The sequence below is a fragment of the Rhincodon typus genome, chromosome 2 (assembly GCF_021869965.1).
Source record: "Rhincodon typus isolate 14 chromosome 2, sRhiTyp1.1, whole genome shotgun sequence".
Classification (NCBI taxonomy): domain Eukaryota; kingdom Metazoa; phylum Chordata; class Chondrichthyes; order Orectolobiformes; family Rhincodontidae; genus Rhincodon; species Rhincodon typus.
The window spans coordinates 49,299,378-49,323,084 of NC_063333.1; the positions used below are offsets into that span (position 1 = coordinate 49,299,378).

At 41.0% G+C, this 23,707-nt stretch overlaps 1 protein-coding gene across 2 annotated transcripts in view; it reads left to right on the top strand.

Annotated features, from left to right (window-relative positions):
* Positions 1–22,962, top strand: part of LOC109917967 (glycerol-3-phosphate dehydrogenase 1-like protein) — a 47,046-nt gene extending 24,084 nt beyond the window's left edge. For both annotated transcript variants that reach the window (XM_048612353.1, XM_020517865.2), the window contains exons 6-8: positions 10,375–10,608; positions 13,438–13,544; positions 17,313–22,962. In XM_048612353.1, the coding sequence (XP_048468310.1) occupies positions 10,375–10,608; positions 13,438–13,544; positions 17,313–17,409 (438 nt within the window). In that variant the 3' untranslated portion in view covers positions 17,410–22,962. The remainder of the gene's footprint in view (positions 1–10,374; positions 10,609–13,437; positions 13,545–17,312) is intronic.
* Positions 22,963–23,707: the final 745 nt, after the last annotated feature.

Here is a 23,707-nt window from a genome sequence, read left to right on the forward strand (position 1 = left end):
AAATAATATTTGAGATTAATCCTTTCTCAGAATCAGTCTGACTGAAATATTTCTATTGTCTGATGCCCTTTTGATATAAAAACAAGAAATTTAGTCAATACTCAAGTCTCGCGGGTGGAGTTATGTTTCAAGTTGACACCCTTTCATCAGAATTGGACAAAGTTAGAGATTTGATCAGTTTAAAGTAAGCTTGGAGTCAATGAAAGGGGAGAGGGTGGGGAAAAAGGCGAAGTTCTGTGACAGTTTGAAAGTCACAAACGATTAGATGGCAAACGGGATGATAGTGCAAAACCAAAAGGAGTGGTAATTGAAGGATTGAGGAAGCAAAAGCTTTATCTGGCACACTCAGGAACATCTGCTGTCTGAAATGAAAAACAACGAATAAGACATAAGAGCAGAAGTAGATCTTTCAGCACATCGAGTCAGCTCTGCCATTCAATGAGATCATGGCTGATCTGATAATCCTCAATTCTACATTCCTACCTTTGGTATGAATGACTCAGCCTTGACCGACCTCTGTGATAAAGAATTCCACAGATTCATTACTCCCTGAAAGAAGAAATCCCTCTTCATCTGTGTCTTAAATGTGTGACCCCTCATTCTGAGATTATGCCCTTTAGTGTTAGATTCACCCACAAGGGGAAAAAGCCTTTCCACATTTACCCTCTCAAGTCCACTAACAATCTTGTTGCTTCTTGCTTATTATTAAATTATTTAAATGGAGAAAAACTACAGAAAGCTGCAGTACAAAGGGGATACTTGTGTACAAAACATAGAAAGCTAGCACACAGGTGCAGCAGGTAATCAGGAAGGCTAATGGAATCAGAGATAGCAGGAACTGCAGATGCCGGAGAATCTGAGATAACACGGTGTAGAGCTGCATGAACACAGCAGGCCAAGCAGCATCAGAGGAGCAAGAAGGCTGACGTCAACCTTCCTGCTCCTCTGATGCTGCTTGGCCTGCTGTGTTCATCCAGCTCTACACCTTGTTATCTCAGGCTAATGGAATGTTGTACTTTATTTCAGGGGGATTGGAGTATAAGTGTAGGGAGGTCTTACTGCAACACTGTACAACATATTGGTGAGATCACATCTGGAGTACTGTGAGCAGTTTTGGTCCCCTTATTTCTGGAAAGATATCATTTCAGAATTCAGAATAGACTTTATTGTCACGTGCATTCAAAAGAGTGCAGTGAAAAACTTGTAATGTCGCCTCTAGACACCATCTTAGGTACAGGGTACCTAGGTACAGATATTTTGAGTGTTGCTACAGAATTAAAATAGCAAAAAAAAAGGCTAGCACAGGACTACACAGTGTAAAAGTCCAGAATCAAAGTACATAGTGTAAAAATAACTTGAGTTGTAGACCTTTTTCACTGAGTCTGTGCCTACCAGACTTCAGAACACGAGCTCTCACTGCCTCTGCCTCTGTCCAGGACTCATTCCCCCTAGCTGGCCTGGGCTGACTCTGCTTCCACTCGGGGCTCCAGCCACAACTCTTCTCCCAGCTTGGCCTGCGCTCACTCTGCTCCCGCTCCGGGCTCCAGTCACAACTCACTTTCAGCACTTAGCCCCTCTGGCTGCGACCCATCTCCCGTGCCAGGCTGGTCTTGGATTCTGTTCTACGTTCCCTTCAGTTAGAGTACTTTAAGAAGCCAAAAGTTGGGGGAGCAGGTTTGGGGCCAGGGAGGGTGCGAAAAACTGCAGTAAGAGGTTTTAAAAAAAAAAAGAAAGAGGAAAAGGAGCTGGTGAGCAGAGTAGCTCCGGCTGGAGTATCTTACTCTGTCACCATCTTAACCAGAAGGCATTGGAGGCAGTTCAGAGAAGGTTCACTAGGATGATCCCTGGTTTGGAGAAATTGTCATATGAGCAAAGGTTCAACAGGTTTGGACTGTACTCATTGGAATTTGGAAGAATGAGAGGTGATCTCAATGAAACATTTGGATTTTTAAAGGGCTTAACAAGAGATGTTTCCCCTTTTAGGAAGGTCTAGGACCAGAGGGCATAGTTTCAGAATAAAGGGCTGCCAATTTAAGGATGAGCTGAGGAATTTCTTCCTTGCCACAGAAAGTAATGGGAGCAGAGACCCTGTGTATATTTAAGCGATAGAAAGATTCTTGATCAGTTGAGGAATCAAGGGTTATGGGGAAAGGGCAAGAAAGTGGATGTGAGAGATGTCGGATCAGCCATAATCCCATTGAATGGTGAAGTAGGCTTCAGGGGCCAAACAGCCTAATCCTGTTCCTATTTCATATGGCCTTATTCTATTATATTCCAATGAGTATGGGCCCAACCTACTCAACTTCTCCTCAAATGACAGACCTTCTATACCTGGTATCCACCTGACGGGCCTTCTCTGGACTGCCTCAAATGCCAGTATATCTTTCCATAAATAAAGGGCCCAAAACGTTCGTAGTGTTCTATATGTGGTCTACTGCCTTCTATAGTTTTAGTGAAACCTCGCTACTTTTATGCTCCATTCTCTTTTAAATAAAGGCCATCATTCCATTTGCCTTCCCTATTGCCTGCTGAACTTAGATACGAGACTTATGTCACTCAAAGATGAGGACTCCCAAATCCCTCTGTTCTGTAGATTTCTGTAGTCTTTCCCCATTTAAATAATATTCAGCTACTCTATTCTTCCTGTCAAAGTGCATAACGTCATATTTTCCAACATTACATTTCCTCTGAAGTTATACCCACTCACTTAACATCTGTATGTCTCTCTGCAGACTCTTTGTGCCATCCTCATCCCTTGCCTTTCCACCTATTTTTGTATCATGCACGATCCTGGCTATTGCATGTTCATTTTCATCATCTCAGTCATTAATGTACTGATCCCTGTGGCAATCCATGAGTTACAGTTCGCCGCCCTGAAAATATCCCCCTTATCCCAACTCTCTGTCTTCTATTAGTTAGCTTATTCCGCTATTCAGTGATAATACACTACCTCCAGCACCAAGGACTCTGTCTTAAGTAGCCTAACATTTGCACCTTGTCAAACACCTAAAAATTCAAATATATTCCATCCACTGCTTCCCTTTTTTCTATGTTGCTTGTTACCTCCTCAAAGCTCAAATTTTATCGGCATGATTTCGCTTTCATGAAGCCCATGCTGACTCTGCTGGATCATGTTGTGTATTTCTAAATGCTTTGCTATTGCATCCTTTATTATAAATGTTAACATTTTCCTAACGACAGATGTTAAGCTAACTGGGTAATAGTTGCTAATTTTATTGGTTCCTCCCTTTTCAGATAAAGGTGTTAAGTTGGCAGCTTTTAATCCTCTGGGGCTTTTCTAAGGATTCCTGGAAGATTACTACTATTGCACCCAGTATCACTGTAGTTACTACTTTAATATCCTAGGATATACCCCATAAGGTCCAATGGACTTAATACATCATTAATTTCCCTAGCACTCTTTTTTTTTTGTAGTGGTGGTTATTGTACTTATTTCCTCTCCTTCCTTTGCCTCTGGATTATTTAATAATTTTGAAATATGAATAGTGTCTTCTATTATGAAGTATTTATTCAACTCCTCTGCCATCTCCTGGTTACTCATTATTATTTCCCAGCCTCATTCACTGAGAGGCCTATGTTCACTTTGGCCTTTCTCTTCCTTTCTATATATTTAAAGAAGCTTTTGTTGTCTGTCGTTTTAGAACATAGAACTGTACAGCACAGAAACGGGCCTTTCAATCCACAATGTTGTGCCGAACATGATGCCAAATGAAATTAATCCCTTCTGCCTTCCCTTGGTCCATATCCCTCCATTCCTTGCATATTCATGTACTTATCTAAAAGTTCCTTAAACGCCACTATCATGTCTGCCTCCACCACCACCCCTGGCAGAGCATTCCAGACTTCTACCACTCTGTGTAAAAAAAAAAAAAAAAAAAAGCTTGCCCCTCACATCTCCTTTGAATTTCCCCCCCTAACCTTAAATGCATGTCCCCTAGTATTAAACATTTCGACTCTGGGGAAAAGATTCTGACCGTCAACCCTATCTATGCATCTCATAATTTTATAGACTTCTATCAAGTCTCCTCTCAGCCTCTGCCACTCCAGAGAAAACAACTGGAGTTTTTCTAGCCTCTCCTTATAGCTCATACCCTCTAATCCAGGCAGCATCCAGTAAACCACTTCTGCACCCTCTCCAAAGCCTTCACATCCTTCCTGTAATGTGGCGACGAGAATTGAACACAATACTCTAAGTATGGCGTAACCAAAGTCTTATAAATCTGCAACATGACATCCTGACTCTTGTACTCAATTCCACGACCAATACAGCAAGCATGCCATACACCTTCTTTAACACCCTATCTACTTGTGTGGCCACTTTCAGGGAGCTTGAACTCCAAGATCCTTCTGTCCATCAATGCTGTTCAGAGTCCTGCCATTAACTGTATACTTTTCCTTAACATTTGATCTCCAAAAATGCAGCATCTCACACTTGTCCGGATTAAACTCCATCTGCCATTTCTTCACAAATAACTGCAACTGATCTATATCTAGCTGTATCCTCTGACAACCTTCTACACTATCCATAACTCCACCGATCTTTGTATTGTCTGCAAACTTACTAACACACCCATCCACATTTTCATCCAAGTCATTTATATATACCATAAACAGCAGGGGTCCCAGTACAGATCCTCGCGGGATCACTAGTCACTAGGCACACCATGAGTCATGGACCTCCAGCCTGAAAAACACCCTTCCACCACTACTGTCTGTCTTCAATGGGCAAGCCAATTCTGAATCCACGTGGCCAAGTCACCGTGGATCCCATGCATCTTAATCTTCTGGATGAGGGACCTAATCGAAAACCTTACTAAACCCATGTAAACAATATCCACTGCTCTACCCTCATCGATCATCTTTGTTGCCTCCTCAAAAAATTCAATCAAGTTAGTCAGACATGAGCTGCCCTGCACAAAGTCATGCTGACTGTCCCTAATCAGGCCATACTTTTCCAAATATGCATGAATCCTATCCCGAAGAATTCTCTCCAATAACTTCCCAGCCATCGATGTGAGACTCATCGGTCTGTGGTTTCCTGGATTATCCCATTTCCCCTCTTGAACAGGGGAACAACATTAGCTACTCACCAGTCCTCTGGGACCTCTCCAGTGGCTAGTAACTATTATTTGCAAGTTTACCTTCAAATTTATTTTCTCCCTTTGTTTTTTTTCTTGGTTGTCTTTTGTTAGTTTTTAAAACATGCCCAATCCTCTGGCTTCCCACTGATCTTAGCTAGGTTCTTTGTTTTCTTTTGCTTTCAATTTGATGTAATGTTTAACTTCTCCAGTTAACCGTGGTTGGTTTATTTCCCTCATAAAATCCTTGTTCCTCACTGGAATACATTTTTGCTGTGAGCTATTAGTTATTTTCTTAAATGTCTGCCATTGTTCCTCAATCATATATGCTGCTAAACTCCTTACCCAGTCCACTTCAGCAGCTCTACACTCCTTTGTAATAGATTCTATATGGATATAAAAACCAAAAGAACTGCGGATGCTGTAAATCAGGAACAAAAACAAAGTTGCTGGAAAAAGCTCAGCAGGTCTGGCAGCATCTGTGGAGGAGAAAACAGAGTTAACGTTTTGGGTCCGGTGACCCTTCCTCAGAACTGAGTCGCCGGACCCGAAACATTAACTCTGTTTTTTTTCTTCACAGATGCTGCCAGACCTCCTGAGCTTTTCCAGCAACTTTGTTTTTGTTCTATATGGATATGAATCCATGTCTTCTGATCCAAGATCATTTGTTACTATTGCATTTATTCCATTGTGTACAAACAATGCTCCTCACCTTCTGGCCTGCCTTTTCAAAAAGTCACATGCACCTGATTATATAATTCCAGACTGTGATTTTGTAATCATGTCTCTTTAATGGCCAAAAGATCATATCCATTAATCTGTAATTGTGCCATTAATTCATTTATTTTATTCCAAGTACTATATGCATTCAAGTGAAGACTCATAAATTTTGCTATTTTACCATTTCTATTACCATTTTGACCCTATTTATTGCTATTTCAGTTGTTTATCCTCTGACCCTTCCTGTTTCACTTTGAGCATTGCTATTGTGATTGTCATGGGATGCTTAATATCCTGTTAATTTGTAACCCTACATTTCCCCTTTCCCAAACCTCCCCCTGCCCCATCTCCCTCCAATTAGTTTAAAATCCATACTCTTAAGAGTGAAACAAGCAAACCAACAAAGAGAAAGGAAAGAGAGATGGGATTGGGTGTGACATAAAATTGTTGAACTCCATGTTGATGTGGAAGGCTATAAAGTGCTGATGCTCAAGCATATGTTAAGCTTAATGGGACACTGCAAGGTACTGAGGACAGAGAAGCCAGATGGGAACAAGGTTGAACTTGTAGACTGAATGGAAGTGTTCCTTAACATAGTCATCCTCGTGCAGAGGAGATTGCATCGTGAGCAACGGTTCTTTTGTATTTGCGTTGATACTTTTTCTAAGCACTTCCTTCTTTACATGGCACAAATACCACATGCCTAGATTCTAGATGAAAAATTCAATTTTCTCAGAATAGTTGTACAAGGTGTTTGTAAGATACTGGACAGAACTGGTATGAACTTATATAATTGTGCAGTTGTTAGTATATAATGCTTAACTCAAGTTGTGACTCATCAGCTACTGAAGCAGTCTATCTTCATATGGAGCAAGACCTGCACAACATCCACAGTTGTGCTGATGAGTGGCGAGTGGCAAGTAACATTTGCATCACAAATATCCAACAAGCAAGAATACAACCATCAGTTTATGACATTCAATGGCCACTACCATTGCAGAATTGCCCACTATAAACATTCTGGAGGTCACCTTTGACCTGAAGCCAAACTTATCTCGTCATGTAAATACTGTGGCTACAAGAGCAGGTAGAGGCTAGGAATTCTATGGCGAATAACTCCTCCTGCCTCTCTGATGCCTGATCACCATATGCAAAGCACATTATCAGGACTGTGATAGAATACTATCCAGCTGTAACAGCATTCAAGAAACTCAGCAACATTTAGGACAAGGCAGCCCAGAAGACTGGCAGTCCATGCACTAGCTTCAGCATTTACTCTCTTCACCACCAACGCACAATGACAGTGTGCACCATCTGTAAGACGCACTGTTGTAATTCACCAAGACTCTTGACGATACTGTTTGAACTCTCAAAACTCTATTGCACTGAAAACAAAGGTAGCAAATACCAAGTTACACAACATCCTGACTTGGAACTTCTTGCTGTGCCCTCACTGTCACTGACTCAAAATCCTGGAAATCTCCAACAGCACTGTGGGTGTCTCTGTGCCCCTAAGGACTGTAGTAGTTCTAGAAAGCAACTCACCACTACTTTCTCTGGGGCAATTAGAAATGGGCAATAAATACTGTCTTAGCCAGTAATGTCCGCGTCCCAATAATCAATAAAGGAGACGTCAGTGTAACTGTAATATTCATTCCTTACAGATATTCTACTTGTACCTGGCTCCCTCAGGCTGGCCTTCCTGCTGGCCCTCCTGGCCCCAACCTGTTCAGCAGTCATTTTGATCCCTCCTCATTAACCACCTCTCCCTGACTGACCACCTCTATTGCTCTATGCTCACCGCTTTGCTACCCTTCTCCTGAGTCCTTGCTGTGAATGAGGACTCAGCAAGCCGGAGGGAACGAGAAGGGTACCACGTGGGCAAAGTTGTGAGGGGCTGTCAGTGATGGGGAATGCAAGGACCAGCTGGCTAGGGGATTCTGGGATAGCAGAGATGATGAAAAGCAGCATGATGTCGTTTGAGCTGCATGTTATACTGAGCACATGGAGTTACAGCACAGTGCTTGGTGCATGTGCACACACTGTGTTAAAACAAAATATTAAAACACTATTCAGTTATCTCCCTAACTGACATACTGTATTAATGTGAACACATGTTTATAAAATGTGCTTTAGCAGGGCATATGTGTGCAGGGGAAACTTTTCTCTCAGTATTTTGAATTTTCCACTCTCATCTTTGACTTTTCATGGGCTATTTTGGAGTTTTCAAGGGTGTATTCATCTGCCACTCCTGTGTGTTTTGAGCTACAAGCTGTACAGCTGCTTTTGTCTCCCAATTCAGTCCAACCCTGATTTCAAGGTCATAGAACGTGGAAAAAGTGACCTAGTGGAAATGTCACAGCGTGATCAATGTATTTCATCAAAGCAACTGATGGCAATTAAATTCAATTAATAAATTTGGAGTACAAAAGTAGTCTGAGTAACAGTGACTGTGACACTACTATATCATCAATTGTTTTAGAAGCCTAGCTGGTTCACTAATGTCCTTACCCGATTTGGCTGACATGTCACTCCAGACCCACAGCAATGTGATCAACAGTCCCTTTTCTGCAGCTACACTGGCACTATCACCCACCTCTTCCTCTGCTACATTGATGACTGTATCGGCACTGTCTCGTGCTCCCACAAGGAGCTTGAACAGTTCATCAACTTTATTAACACCTTTCACCCCAACCTCAAATTCACCTGAACCATCTCCGATACCTCTCTCTCCTTCCTGAACCTTTCCATCTTCATCTCTGGTGACTACCTCAAAACTGACATCTATTTCAAGCCCACCTATTCCCACAACTACCTGGACCACACCTCCACTCACCCACCCTTCTGCAAGAATGCGATTCCCTACTCCCAATTCCTCCGCATCTGTTCCCAAGATGGAGTGTTCCACTCCCAAACATCCCAGATGTCCTCCTATTTCAAGGACTGCAACATCCCCACCACTGGTGATCAAAAATGCCCTCTACCACATCCCTTGCATTTCCTGCACTTCTGCCCTAAAACCCTCTTCCCACCCAACAAAAATAAAGACAGAATCCTCTTTATCCTCTCATATCACCCCACCAATGTATCATTCTCCGCCACTTCTGCCACCAACAATTCGACCCCACAACCAAAGAGATACTTGCCTCCCCATCCCTATCTGCCTTTCATAGGGACCGCTCTCTCCGCGACTCCCTCATCTGCTCATACCCAGCACCTTTCCCTGCAATCGCAGTAAGTGCTACACCTGCCCCACACCTCTCCCTCACTTCCATTCAAGGCCCAAAATAAACCTTTCGTATCAGACAGGGGTTCACCTGCACATCCATCAACTTGGTCTACTGTATCCACTGCTCCTGATGTAGCCTCTTGTATATTGGTGAGACCAAGCAGAGACTCGGAGACCGTTTCATAGAGCATCTGCGCTCTATATGCAACAAACCACAAAACCTTCCAGTTGCCAACCATTTTAACTCCCCCTCCCCCTCCCACTCCCACTCCCTGGGTGACATGTCCATCCTGGGCCTCCTCCAATGTTACGACGACACCACCCACAAACTGGAGGAGCAACACCTCATATTCCTCCTCAGGAGCCTATAGCCCGATGGCCTAAACATGGAATTCAACAGATTCAAAATCTCCCCAACCCTGGCCTCCTCCCATGTTCAACCTTCCCTCTTATCCCCACCTCCTTGACCTGACACAACCTGTCCATCTTCTGTCCCACCTATCTGCCCCACGCATCCTACTGACCAATCCACACCACTCCCTACCTGCACTCACCTATCACCATCCCACCTACCTTCCCCAGCCCCATCCCTCCTCTCTCTATTTATTTCCCAGCTCCTTTCCACCTCCCCATTTCTGAAGAAGGGTCCCAACCAAAAACGAAAACTTTCTTGCTCCTCTGATGCTGCCTGGTCTGCTGAGTTCCTCCAGCTCCACACTGTATTGTTTGTGATTGACTCTTAACTGACCTCTGAAATGATGAGCAAACCACTCAATTAAGGATTGGCAATACATGCCAGATTTTCTAGTGATGTCCACTCCCCATAAAAGAATAAAGGAAAAAAAATGCCTCTTGCTAATAAACATGATCTCGGCCATGGAACTGATTATCAATCACAGTTTTTATGTTTTTAGCCAACTTGTACAGCAATCTCAAATCTCCATTAGGTGTCACATTTTCAATTGATCTACCTCCAGTTGTGTTAATCCACCTTCCATGCCTTTGGTGCTCGTAGGCTCACCACGTCATGTAAAATTCTCACCTTCAAGTTTAAACTCTACATTGGTTTGTCTTTCCCTATTCTTGCAATCTTGTCCAGTTGACCCCTGGTGAGAACAGGTTTTTGGAGTTGTGATTGTTTTTTTTTTGGAGGAATCAGTATTGGTTGTGAAACCACTTGCCATGCCATAGTGCGTAACCTTAAAAACGATGTTAAATTTTTTAGAGTATTAGAATATAATTTAGAAATAAATCAACTCTTAGAACATGACTGTTATCTTGAATATGGAAGGTGCATTATCATAAAATACTGACACTCTTTGACAGAACATTGTTGCTGTTGGTGCTGGTTTCTGTGATGGTCTTTGCTGTGGAGATAACACTAAAGCTGCAGTGATTCGCCTGGGCTTAATGGAGATGATTGCGTTTGCCAAACTCTTTTGCAAAGGAACAGTGTCTGAGACAACATTCTTGGAAAGTTGTGGTGTTGCAGACGTTATTACAACTTGTTACGGTGGACGAAATCGGAAGATTGCAGAAGCTTTTGTAAAAACTGGAAAGGTAAATGAAACATTTGTTAATTGTGTATTCTATTAAAACACTTTGAAAAGAAACACACATAGATTCAAGGTAATGAAAAGCTGCATGGCACTGAATTAAGTACAGCAGAAGTTTAGTTAACTGCTGCCCACTGCAGTAGCAGTGATGTGGTATTTGCTCTAAGGCTAAGGAGGGATATTACATTTAGGAAGGTGTCCTTCTAATTGTTATACACTGACCCCTGGGAAGTGTTTGAATGTAAGTAGATTTGGGCTTGCCCATAGAATTAATTCCCACAGTCAAGTAGCCTGTCAGTATTCAACTATTTAGGGAAATGTAAAGAATAGCTAACTAAACAAGACATCAATGACAGTAGAGATAGTAAGAACCGCAGATGATGCTGGAGTCGGAGATAACACAGTGTGGAGCTGGAGGAACACAGCAGGCCAGGCAGCATCAGAAGAGCAGGAAAGTTGACATTTCGGGTCGGGTCCCTTCTTCAGAAATGGGCGCCTTTCTGAAGAAGAGTCCCGACCCGAAACATCAACTTTCCTGCTCCTCTGATGCTGCCTGGCCTGTTTTCCTCCTCCAGCTCCATACTGTCTTATCTCTTCAATGTATTTACATCCTTTTTTAAATAAGATGACCAGTACTGTGCAGAATTCTCCAGGTGCAATCTCATCAGTGCCCTGTATAACCGAAGCATGACATTCTTTCTTTTGCAACCGATTACCCTTGATAAACAAAAATATTCAATTAACTTTGCTAATTACTTAGGGTCATAGAGTTGTACAGCACAGAAACAGACCCTTTGGTCCAACTTGTCCATGCTGACCAGATATCCTAAATTAATCTATTCCCATTTGCCATTATTTAGTCCATACCCCTTTAAGCCTTTCCTATTCAGATACCCATCCAGATGCCTTTTTAAATGCTGTAATTGTACCGGCCTCCACTACTTCCTTTGGCAGCACATTCCATATACGCACCACCTTCTGGTTGAAAAAGTTGCCCCTTGGGTCCCTTTTAAATCTTTCCCCTCTCACCTTAAACGTAAGCTGTCTAGTTTTAGATTCCACTACCCCGTGGAAAAGAACTTGGCTGTTCACCCTATTCATGCCTCTCATGATTTTGTAAACTTCTATACAGTCACCCCTGAGCCTCTGATGCTCCAGTCTAAGTGGCCCCAGCCTATTCAGCCTCTCCCTATAGCTCAAACCTTCAAACCCTGGCATCATCCTTGTAAATCTCTTGTGCACCCTTTCAAGGTGAATTGTTACAAAAGTGGCCTAACCAATGTCCTGTACACCGCAATATGACATCTCAACTTCTATACTCCATGCAAAGATCAATGAAGCCAAGTGTAAGAAACACCTTCTTCACTAGCCCATCAAGCTGACACTCTTCCTGCAATGAACTAGAAACCTGTACCCCGAAGTCTCTTTGTTAGGCAACACTTGCAGATCCTGCTACCAAGCAGATAAGTTCTGTCCTGATTTGCCTTCCCAAAATTTAACACCTCACGTTTATCTAAATTAATCCCGATCAGCCAGTCAGCCCATCTGATCAAGGTCCCATTGTACTCTGAGATAACCTTTTTCACTGTCCACTATACCACAAATTTTGGTGTCATCTCCAAACTTACTAACCATTCCTCCTATATTGATATCCAAATCATTGATATAAATGACAAAAAGCAATGGAACCAGCACCGATCTTTGCAGCACACCGCTGGTCACAGGCCTCCAGTCTGAAAAGCAACCCTCCAACACCACCTTCTATCTCCTACCTTCAAGCTAATTTTGTCTCCAAATGGCTGGCTCTCCATGGTTTCCATGTAATCTAACCTTGTTAACAGTCTACCATGTGGGACCTCGCCTTACTGAAGTCTATACAGATAATGTCCACCACTCTGCCTTTGTCAATTTTCTTTGTCACTTCTTCAAAAAAACTCAATCAGGTTAGTGAGACACAATTTCCCATGCACGAAGCCATGTTGACTATCCCTGATCAGTTCTTGTCTTTCCAAATGCATGTAAATCTGTCCTTCAGAATCCCCTTCAACAACTTACCCACACTGACATCAGGCTCACTGGTCTATAGTTCCCTGGCTTTTCCTTATCACCTTCCATAAATAATGGCACAACGTTAGTCACCCTCCAGTCTTCCGGCACCTCACTCGCAGCTATGGATTGTACAAATATCTCAGCAATGGGTCCAGCAATCCCTAACTTCCCACAAAGTTCTGGGATACACCTGATCAGGTCCCGGGGATTTATCCACCTTTATGCATTTTAAGACATCCTGCACTGCCTCCTCTGTAATATGGACACTTTTCAAGATAATCACTATTTATTTCTCCAAGTTCCCTAGCTTCCATATCCTTCTCCACATACTCATGTGAAATACTCATTTAGTATCTTACTCATTACTTGCTGTGCCTGCAGACTAACCTTTTGTGATGCATGCACTAGGTCACCTAGATCCTCCTGCATTCGAGCACTGCAATCTCTCACCATTTAGATAATATTGCTTATTTTTCATTCTTCATGCCAAAAAGGACAATTAAGCATTTTTCCACATTATTCCTCATTTGCCACATCTTTGCCCACTCACTTAATCTATCTTTATCTTTTCGTAGTCTCCTTATGTCCTCTTTACTATTTATTTTTATAGACATCTTTGTGTCATCAGCAAATTTGGCAACCATATTTTTAATAATAGTACAGTATATCAAGCATATCATTTAATGAAAAAGTGGTGTGTGGGTAAATATACATTAGTCAACATCAATAATATGTTGTCTGAGGAATGAAATTACAGCAGTATGTGGATTTATTTGTTCTGCAGACTATTGAACAGTTGGAACAGGAGATGTTGAATGGCCAGAAACTCCAAGGTCCTCAGACTTCAGTGGAAGTGCATCAGATTCTCAAACAGAAGGGAATGGTAGATAAGTAAGTTGAGTTTGCTTGTTCCTTATTTGAGTATTAACCTTGTGCCTCTTATTTTTTCTGCCTCACTTCCACCTACTTTTAGCCACATTTGCTATTACTGGCTAGTATTCAACATATTGTGATTGATTGGTTTGATGTTCTCTGAAGCACGGTTACTGTGCCACATTTTCTTTCTCTCGAAAGGATTTGCATGCCTATGTTAAATTTCCTATCAATCTTGCTTGCAAGGAGGACCGCCCAGTCTCTTCATGTAGCTATAGTTTCGCCACGATGGAACCAATCTCATGAAACTTTCTGCACCCTTTTTTAACACCTTCACACCCTTCCTAAAATGTAATGCCCAGAATTTGACACAATAATCCACTTGAGACTAGAGGAGTGTTTTATAAAGGTTTTTAATAGTATCCTTGTTTTTGTATGCAGTGTCTTTATTTAAAAAAACGTTAATGCTTTATTCAATGCCATGTTCAATGATTTCTGTTCATATAGTTCCAGAGTTGCTCTGCAGCACCCCTTTTAGAATTGTACCCTTTGTTTTATGTACCTCTCCTTATACGTTCTATGAAATGGATCAATTTTGAGTGGCACAGAAAAAGTATTTTCATAATCTGAATTACAACCAATTGTTTTCCTGCCCTTTTTGAGTCAGGGGGTGTAAACTTTAGTATGCTGCTTGAAACTATTCTCAACTTCCTTCCTGTGCCTGCTCCATTATTAAGACTGTCTCTTTTCACTTTACCTTTCCACTATTAAACCTTTAATCCATTTAATTTGTCAACTTGACTGTCAATTCTTGAATGAGTTTCCAGTTTTCCATTGTGTCTTAATGCTGCACCGCTTTGCTCCTCATTTAGTTAAAGCTCTGCGCACTATCATTTCTTGGCTTTCTACGGTGCAATAAATTGATGGCTTTCAAATCACTTCATGACCTCACCCACTGTTAGGAGTCTCCTAATTTAGGTTCTTGCATAGATCCTTCAAAATTGACCTGCTAATTGTTCTTAACATCTCCCATCACTGGGTGGTCATTCGCCTTTATGCTTCTACCCTTGAAATTAGCTGCATACGTGGTTCCACTTAATTATCTCTTTTTTATGTGCTTTCAGAAATGTATAAAAAAAGGACTTTGGTCTCCTATCCTACTGTCTCCATGCATCACAGATCCCCCATCTCCCCACATTGAACGTCTTCTGCTTGATATCCATATTTATATATGAAATACTGGCACAGAAGCTAGTGTCCTGTCACCAAGTCACCCTTTATTTACATGTGTACCGTACTTGGGTTCTGACCAGCCAGCTCAAAGCCAGTCCCTGGACTGAGGAGACCTTCTGAATCCCCTGTTTATATCTGTCAGCCGGGGATCCCTGATTGGCCCAGGTTAACAACCCCAATCAAGGATCTCAGTCAATGAGATCCACATCGCCATGGTTTCAATCACTACAATATATCTTAAAATAAAATCTTTGGAAGTATTCCTCACCTCCGTTTTGACTATTCTCCACACTATCTCTTTTTGGATGAGACCCAGACATTCCTGTGGACCATTTTCTTCTGATAGGGACAGCCAGGTCAATGAGTGATAGCTGAGTGTCACACCAGGTTGACAGAAGTGACCTTCCAATCAACGCAAGGTTATTCTTCCAAAATTGAAATGTCAGGGGTGTAAATACGATGCAGGATGTGTGAGACCATGCACCCCATAGAGTCACGAGTACCTGGATGCAGATGGCCACTCCTGTGTTGTTGAACCAACAGCTGGGATCAGCCTTAGAAATAGTTTGGAGGGTGGTTTGCTTGAGGCCAGGAGTTTGATGGAGGCAAGTGACTCGCTCAACGGGATTGTGGAACCTGAAGTGTCAGTTTCTGATTGCTCATTAAAATGAAATCAGATAATTATGCAGAATCCCCTGACCTGGAAAATGGCATAGGGCAAACCTGCCGGGAGGCAGAAGTTAAACAAGTGTCGATCATACGATTCCTGGAACCATGACTGACCTAGACCCTAAAGTGTGTATTCTCCCATGGAGACTAGATCCTTTGGAAGGTAGCAGTGCAGATGAAAGGGTCTAACTGATACCATCCCAACCTTACCATTGGCCCAGATCGGTGGTGCAAGAGGAGAACGTTGCCATTAATATGGACTTGAACACTCTAGACATCATGGTGCAATTGAACTTGGAAATCTCACAACAGCTTAGCATACAGTCACTGTGTGCTATGTGTAGTTACTGAGATGGCAAATTTCAACCAGGGAAGTGTGTAATGAAATTTCCAGCCATTGGTCAAGGAGATGGAGAGGGAAGGAAAGTCTTGGGACACCTGACCCTGGACGGCCATGCACCTTGATGCAGAATTGGTGAAGTTAAGTAGCAAGTGCCTTCCCAGTATGTGGCAATCCTGGCCAATTAGAGTTAAAATTGTCAAGTAGAATGACAAATCTGACATGCAGCATCATTATCTCATTTAAATTCCAATGCGGGTTTGGGTTAGGAAGCATATATTTCACACTTCAAACCCCAAGCCAATACAAGTCCCTCACACAGCCACTTCTTTTAATTTTGGTTTAAAATTCCCTGCAACTGTGGGATTAAGTAAAGCAATCAAGGGTTGTGGGGAAAAAAGAAGGAAAATTGATTTGAAGATCATCAGATCAGCCATGATCTCATTGAATGGTGGAGTAGACTCGATGGGTTGAATGGCCTACTTCTGCTCTTATGGTCTTGTAGGTTTTCCTCTGTTCAAGTCTGAATCTGTTGTAAATTAATTCATTGAATTGCTGTGATTGCTCAACAGCTCCAGGTTAGTGCATTATGTAACTACCAGGATGATTGAAAACGAGCTAAATTCAGGTTGATCATTCAGCAATTTCTAAATTCCAAAGCTGCTTCCTGACTTGAATGTTTCCAACATTGTATTCAGCAATAGAACATCTCCTGCACCAGTAAATAATCTCTCAATACAAGGATTGAGTTACATCTTTTTTCTACTAATAGGATTATTGTAAACAGCAGTCAAATACTACTGTTTTGTTATAATACTCTCCAAAACCAAGTTAAGCCTCAAATATATTGTAAGATCATAAGATATAGAAGCAAAATTAGGAAATTCAGCCTATTGAGTCTGCTCTGCCATTTGATCATTGATGATATGTTTCTCAACCCTGTTATTCTGCCTTCTCCCTGTAACCCTTGATGTGTTATCTGTGACTCCAGCATCAGCAGTTCTTACTATCTCTAAGAAATAACGCTATACTTTTTTAAAGATATTGGTTCACAGGGTGTGGGTGACACTGGCTGGGCCAGTATATATTGCCCATCCCTAATTGCCTAATATAAGTCAATCACATTGCTATGGGCCTGGAGTCACATGTAGGCCACACCAGGACAGGAAGGAAGATTTCCCTCACTAGTGAAGATATTAATGACCAGATTTTCTTTGATAACAATTGACAGTGGGTTACATGGTCATGATTAGACCACTATTTATTGCAGATTTTATTGAATTAAGTTTTCACCAATTGCCAATGTGGGATTTGAACCCATGTTCCCAGAATATTGGCCTAGCGATCTTTATTGTAGTTTAGTATATTATCACTCTACCACCATCTCCCAGTATCTCCCAGTTCTATTATCTTGGCACATGTAGAGCTTATTCATGTTACATTTATGTATTTTGTTACGTGTGTTCCTACTAAAGCACCATTTCTGCTGCTCCCAACTCTCTCGACCTGGCACAAACCCATACATTTTCATATTTGTTTTGTAGGTTTCCTTTGTTCACTGCAGTGTACCAGATTTGCTATGAAGGCAAGCCAGTGAAAGACTTGATAGCCTGTCTGCAGAGTCACCCAGAACACATGTAGAATACTGAATTACTTAGTGTTCCTCTTGCATGGGGATAGTATGAAATAATCAAGTGTGGATCACCAACTAGAAGAGATCGTGCGCAACTAACTATGAAGTATACTGTGTGACACCAATCGGTCATATCAGTAAGTGAGCCTGACCTTCAATGGAGGTTCCATTGTATCGTCAGTTAATGTTTGCAATGTTGTGATTAACTGAAGTAAATTTACAGTTAATGCCTTAGTGGGCAAGAGGCTTAATGAGTGCCTGTTCATGATGGAAATACAATAGCAGCTGGATTGCATGCACATTGGCATGATATTCGGGTAAGCGTTTGTGCATCAATTAATTTAGTTCTTAAATGTTGGATCAAGATGCTCATGAAAGTCTGTTGTCACTAATTGTTTCGCTTTATTACAGAAGAGTGCCCAATTATTATAAAATTCTTACTAAAAGGTTAATTTTATTATTAATATGATTTTCTGAAAATCCATTATTTTAAGACATTGTTGTCTGTTATAAGCATGTGATGTTTACTATAATTAATTGCACACCTTGCTTCTTCTAGGTTTTGGCAGAGAAGTGAACAAAACGCCATTTAAAAATCAAATAGACTTTCTTAGATCAAAACAATTTAGTGATATCTTATGTTGTTAAGTGACAATGGAGTGTCTATTCTTAATGGTAGGACTTTGGCCATGAACCCGAAGTTTGAGTTCAAGCCCCAGTCTAGAGACTTGGGCACACAATCTAAGGTGACACTTCAGTGTAGTATTGGGAGAATGTTTACATATGCAATTATAGTTCAAAAACGTAATTGGCTTTAAAACACTTCGGGACATTCTAAGTCATGAACAATGTTATGTCAGTGCAAGTTTTCCATTTCTTCCACGTGGCATTTCTGAGACTATTGCCACATGGTATTTTGTATTGTTCGTAGGCTGACCTGCTAATCCACCATGCTGTGTTCTTTTTTAATTAATGCAAGCTAGTGTCCTAATTACAACTGTGGCCAGACAAGCAATGGGAAGCTTGCAGGTGGTGTATGATAGTAGGGTGAAACCTCTAGCTGATTAAATTCCAGCACATCCCACATGCTTTGGGAAATCTCTAAACCTTGACTCTGCCAATCTACAGTTAAATTCTTTTTGCTATACTTTTGGTTTCTCTCATTTACCTTCTTCCCTTTCTTCACTGTCTCCTTCTCTTGTATTTCATCACGGACTGGTTGAGATTCACTTCACAATCGCATTTTAAATTTGTTCATCTTCTATTCTCCACCTATGTACTTTATATGTCATTCTATCTATTTTCTTCTGTGTATTTACCGTTCTAATTTTAAAAATAATCTGTTCATCTGAAATATATTCTAGTCCTGAGGAAGAAATTTTGGACCTGAAACATTACTTCTGTTTGCTCTCAGATGTTGTCTGTTCTGACTATTTTCCAACCTTTATTCTTTACTTTTAATTTTCAGATTTCTGACATATTTTGCTCTCTGCAAGGCACTCAGTGAGCAATCCACACTGGATAAGCAGAAACTCTATTTGTATACATTTCTCATGAACTTGAATTCAAAACTCAAAACTAGTGACAGGCTTGAAATAAAAGTTCTGAGATCTCAACTGAATGATGATGGGTTTTTATATATGTCATGCATCAAACAAAAAAGGTACTCTGCTTTATTCTCCATTCACATGTGAAGTAAAAATGATTTGTAAATAAATTGGATCTCATTACTGATACAGGTGAGAATTTTAAATATCCCATCCTGGTCCCTCCCAACAATAAAGGATGAAGCTGACTTAGAGATTGGTGTGGTGGATGTTAAATCTTGAACATCTGAAAGATGACTCCAACATTCCCATTTCTGGATTTATCAGAGACAGGAAGACTAGTCTGCTCATAGGCATGAGTTGACCATTCCACTGCATACCTAAGATTTAGTTTTTACTTTAAATTTCTCAAAGGCTGATCAGCTTTCCTGGGAAGCCCAGTTGTTAAAGAAAGGCAAGGAGTGATGGATCCGGTTAAGTAAGTGGCCATTCTCCCCACCATATCCCTCGTATCCCTTACGTGATCAAAGAACATGATGTCCATCAGCCACAGATTTCTATTTTGGGTTTTCGGTAATCCTTCCCCCCAGTCACACCCTGTATATCACTGTCCATCTGATCCACATCCCCTGACTCAGCACCTCCCTTCCCTCTGCTCTGAGGCTACAGTCCAGTGCCACAGGCCTTTCTGTCCAGCTAGCCTGTCTGACTACCTCTTCACATGACTGGCTCCAGCTGGAAAACCAAGACAAAAATGTGGTCTGCAGAAAACCCATCTTCCAGGTTTCCTGTGAAACTAACTCACTCTTACCTTCAAGTCATGGTCAGGTCACTGCATTTGAATTGGTAGTTGAGTAACACCGGTTTACTTATAAAGGTTCTGGACTCTTAAAGTTATAATAACACAAGTCACCCAACAGAAGTCAGGCAGTTAGACAGATAAATTTGCCCAGGTAACTTACCAACCTGGATCTGCCACGTACCGACTTCCAAATGTATCCTCTTATTTTGAGCAGGTGATAGGGAGACCTGCTCAAACTGATGAGACCTTCTTTTTAAAAAATGCCCACCCCTCCCCAGCCCCACCACCATGGAGGTAATTTCTGCCACTGAACCCCGTTTCAATGTTGCACCTGTTCTGTGCACATTTGCAGTGTACACCTTACACATGACACAATGACATAGAGGGTCTGGAACTGTGCGCACACATGTTTTCAAGTGAAAATGCAGGCCCTGGAGTTTTGGTGTCAGCAAACACTGCCCTTTTGAAATGTAAAAACTGAAAGAACTGCAGATGCTGTAAATCAAAAATAGAAATTGCTTCAAAGCGTCATTCAACTCAAAACTCTGATTTCTCTCCACAGATCCTGCCCTGCTGAGCTTTTCCAGCAATTTCTATTTTTGTCTTTTAAAATGTATATTTGGTTCTGAGGGTATCTTTGGGAGCTGACTGTAATTTTACCTTGTTCCCTGAGCAGGAGAGTAAGAGAGAATAAACTGCAGGTTTAGATGACAAAGACATACTTTACTAAAAACTTCTCCTGCAGGGGCGCTACTCTGTGCATCACTAGGATAGCATGGGCCTCCCTTGTCAATTTGTTCCCTCATCAACTCTCACCACTACTATCTATCCAAAACTGGTTCAAAGATAAAATCAGCCCTCCATTGTCTCTCAGTTTTACGCACTGATTTAGGATATTTGTACTGGCACTTCACACTATAACAACAGGTATCTTGTTTACATAGGGACGTCTAACTATAATACATTAGCAGCTTTGAGTTAAGGCATCTCTGCAACAATCTGCTGGTCCTGTGGAATTTGCTAGACTTTGTGCAGCTCAGGTTCCGCTGTACATAACAACAGACAAAGAGCTTATCCACTCTGGTGGCAGGGTAAAAAGACACAGCAAACCTGTCAGTATTTAAAGGGGACAGTAAAAAGGTTTTGTTGAACTGATTGTACACACCCATTTCAGGAAGAGGGGGGTGAGATATGCTAATTATTGTGAGGAAGTTGAGTAGCTTGGAGACAGATTTTTAATTGCTGGACAGATGGAAATTGTGATTGATATATTTACTTGTTTGAAAATTGCAATTGGTGACTTCTGGCTGCATAATCTCCCCTGGTGCTTTGTACAGGCCAGTTGAGATATTGAGGAAACCCTCATTAAATTACTACTTTATGAAATCCTTTCATTTTGATTTAGTATAAACCTCTTAGCACTGAGACCAATGTATTGTTCTATGCATTCAAACTAAATTATTTGAGGCAGATCAGGCCTCATTTTCTTGAAAACAAATACACTACATTGTTGGTGACTTCGTGCACCACGATATGAAAAGATGCAGATTGCAGCAGCTTTTCTACATTTGTCTCAGGACTGCACTGGGGAGCAGACCAGTCTTTGCTTTAAAGGAGGCAGGTGGAAAATGAGTTATCAAGAACAATACTTAAAATACAACCAGGCTGACCAGGCCACCAAATCTCACTCAGGAAAGTAATTGTGTGATTGGAGATAGAAAAAAAAATTGTACTAATGGCAAAGGAGAAAAAAAAAGTTACACTGCTTCTTTTAAAAGAAAACTTAATTTTGCCTATCGCTCCTGCAGAGAGTTCACTGTTGCATTTTCTGGATTAAAAATTGATGAAGCCAAGAGACCGATTGATATCTTTCCCACATGGCCATTAATCAAGCTGAATATCAATGAATATGATAATAGAGCATTGTTGTTGAACCTAATGTCATCTGTACACAATATGTGTATACATCCAGTTTCAGCAGAGATCACTATTTAACTACCTCACTGAATCAAGGGCTCTGAGACCGATATTTAGTGCCAACAGTGCGCTGAGGTCAGAGAAACTCCCTTCCAGACTCTACAAAGCCTGTACCATCCACAAGGGAAAAATCAGGAATGTGAATGGAATGCTCTGCACTTGCTTGGATGAAGTAGCTTCAGTAACACTTAAGAGATTTAACACTATTCCATGCAAAGCGGCCTGTTTGATTGGCACTCTATCCACCACCTTAAATGTCTCTCCCTTCAACACTGACATACTGTGGCAGCATTGTGTACCACCTAGAAATTGCACTGCAGTTCCCCAAAGTTCCTTCAATAGCACTTTGTAAACCTCTACCACCTAGAAGGACACAGCAATGAATGAATGGGAACACTAACCTGCAAATTCCCCAAGTGCCCCTTCTGATCACTTTGACTTGAAACAGTATTGCTGTTCCTTCATTCTTGCTTGATCACAGTCCTGAAGCTTCCTTCCCACCAGCACTGTTGGTGTATCTACACCACATGGACTGCAGTGGTTTAATAAGGTGGCCAACACTGTTTCCTCAGGGATAATTAGGAATGGGCAATAGGTGCTGGCCTTGACAGTGATGTTCATGCCTTGTAATCAAATGAAAATAAACTGGTGGCAAGCCAGAGTTCCTGCTTGCATTCTGTATTGAGGTATAAAGGTAGAAGAGGATGAAAGGCTGTAGAAACAGTGTGGTTAAAAGACCTCTGTGCAGGGAGAAACAGTTGACATTTATGTCAGTATTTTGTCAGAACTGAAACTTTTTTGCATAAAGCTTGTAATACTTATTTAAAACCTAAACTGTTTTAAATGGCTTTTTATTTGTTAATTAATACAAGATCTGTAAAATGGTCTTCTTTTAAATTGTGGTAATCAGAAATGTTCAGACCTAATTTTATGAAGAGTATGCTCTGAAAGAGTGACAAATGTGTATGGAAAGTGTGACCAAGTGGTCCCACTAGAGAAAATTAAACACTGCCAAGGAAGGTGTGCAATAAATTATTGATACTGCTATAAATGTAAAGAAGTGAAATTGTGAAAAAAATGAATTAGAAATGAAATGTTTTACAAATGTAATTTATTAACTTTTTAACTCTGCAAGTGGATGGATGACTACAATGTAATTGTGTAATATTTCATCACTTATTGGAATATCAAACTTGCGCATTAACATTTTAAAATAAAGATTAAAAGTGTTCTGATTTTTTAGTGTACTCCAAAAAATAGTAAAAGGAACAACATTTTTCAATCTGTCAACCGTTTGTAACAATCAGATACTCAGCATGACACAGTGAAGCAAAATTGATCATCATTGCATAAAAATGTGATTTTCAATATATTTAGTGATTCCATTAACATTCAAAACAAAGAAGTAAGGAATGAAAGAAAGAAAAAGGGTCTGCAATGCAGTTTTAAAACAGAAAACAATTAAATGTTCTATCACTGCCTCATTTGATCATGTCAACTGGTGGATTGCTGTTTGAGTGTTTTTTGTTGGAAGTTTTATATGCATTGGCTCCATGTAAGAACATAACTAGAAGAAACGCCACCACTAGTCTAAAGCTTCACGTTGCTTGGGGCTGAAGTTTTCTCTATACTGTCTGAGTTTCCAAGGGTCAAGTATTCTGCAACCCTACAATGATGAACCCCTGCCCATTTTGTGTCTATTAATATTCCTGGGGTCACATTCCACTGATGCTACCCAAAAAAGAACAAGTAGCTCTTTTTTTGGATTGGAAGGCAGTAATTAGTGGGGTACCACTTGGGCTGCAGCTATTCACAACATACAGCAATGATTTGGATGGGGGAATGAAATGTAATATTTCACCGATGAAGCAAAACCAGGAAACTGGTGAGGAAGAAGAAAATTTCTATCATGGCAATTTAAGCCAGTTGAATGAAGAGGCAGATATTTGGCAGTTACAGTAAACCCTGGATAAATGTAAA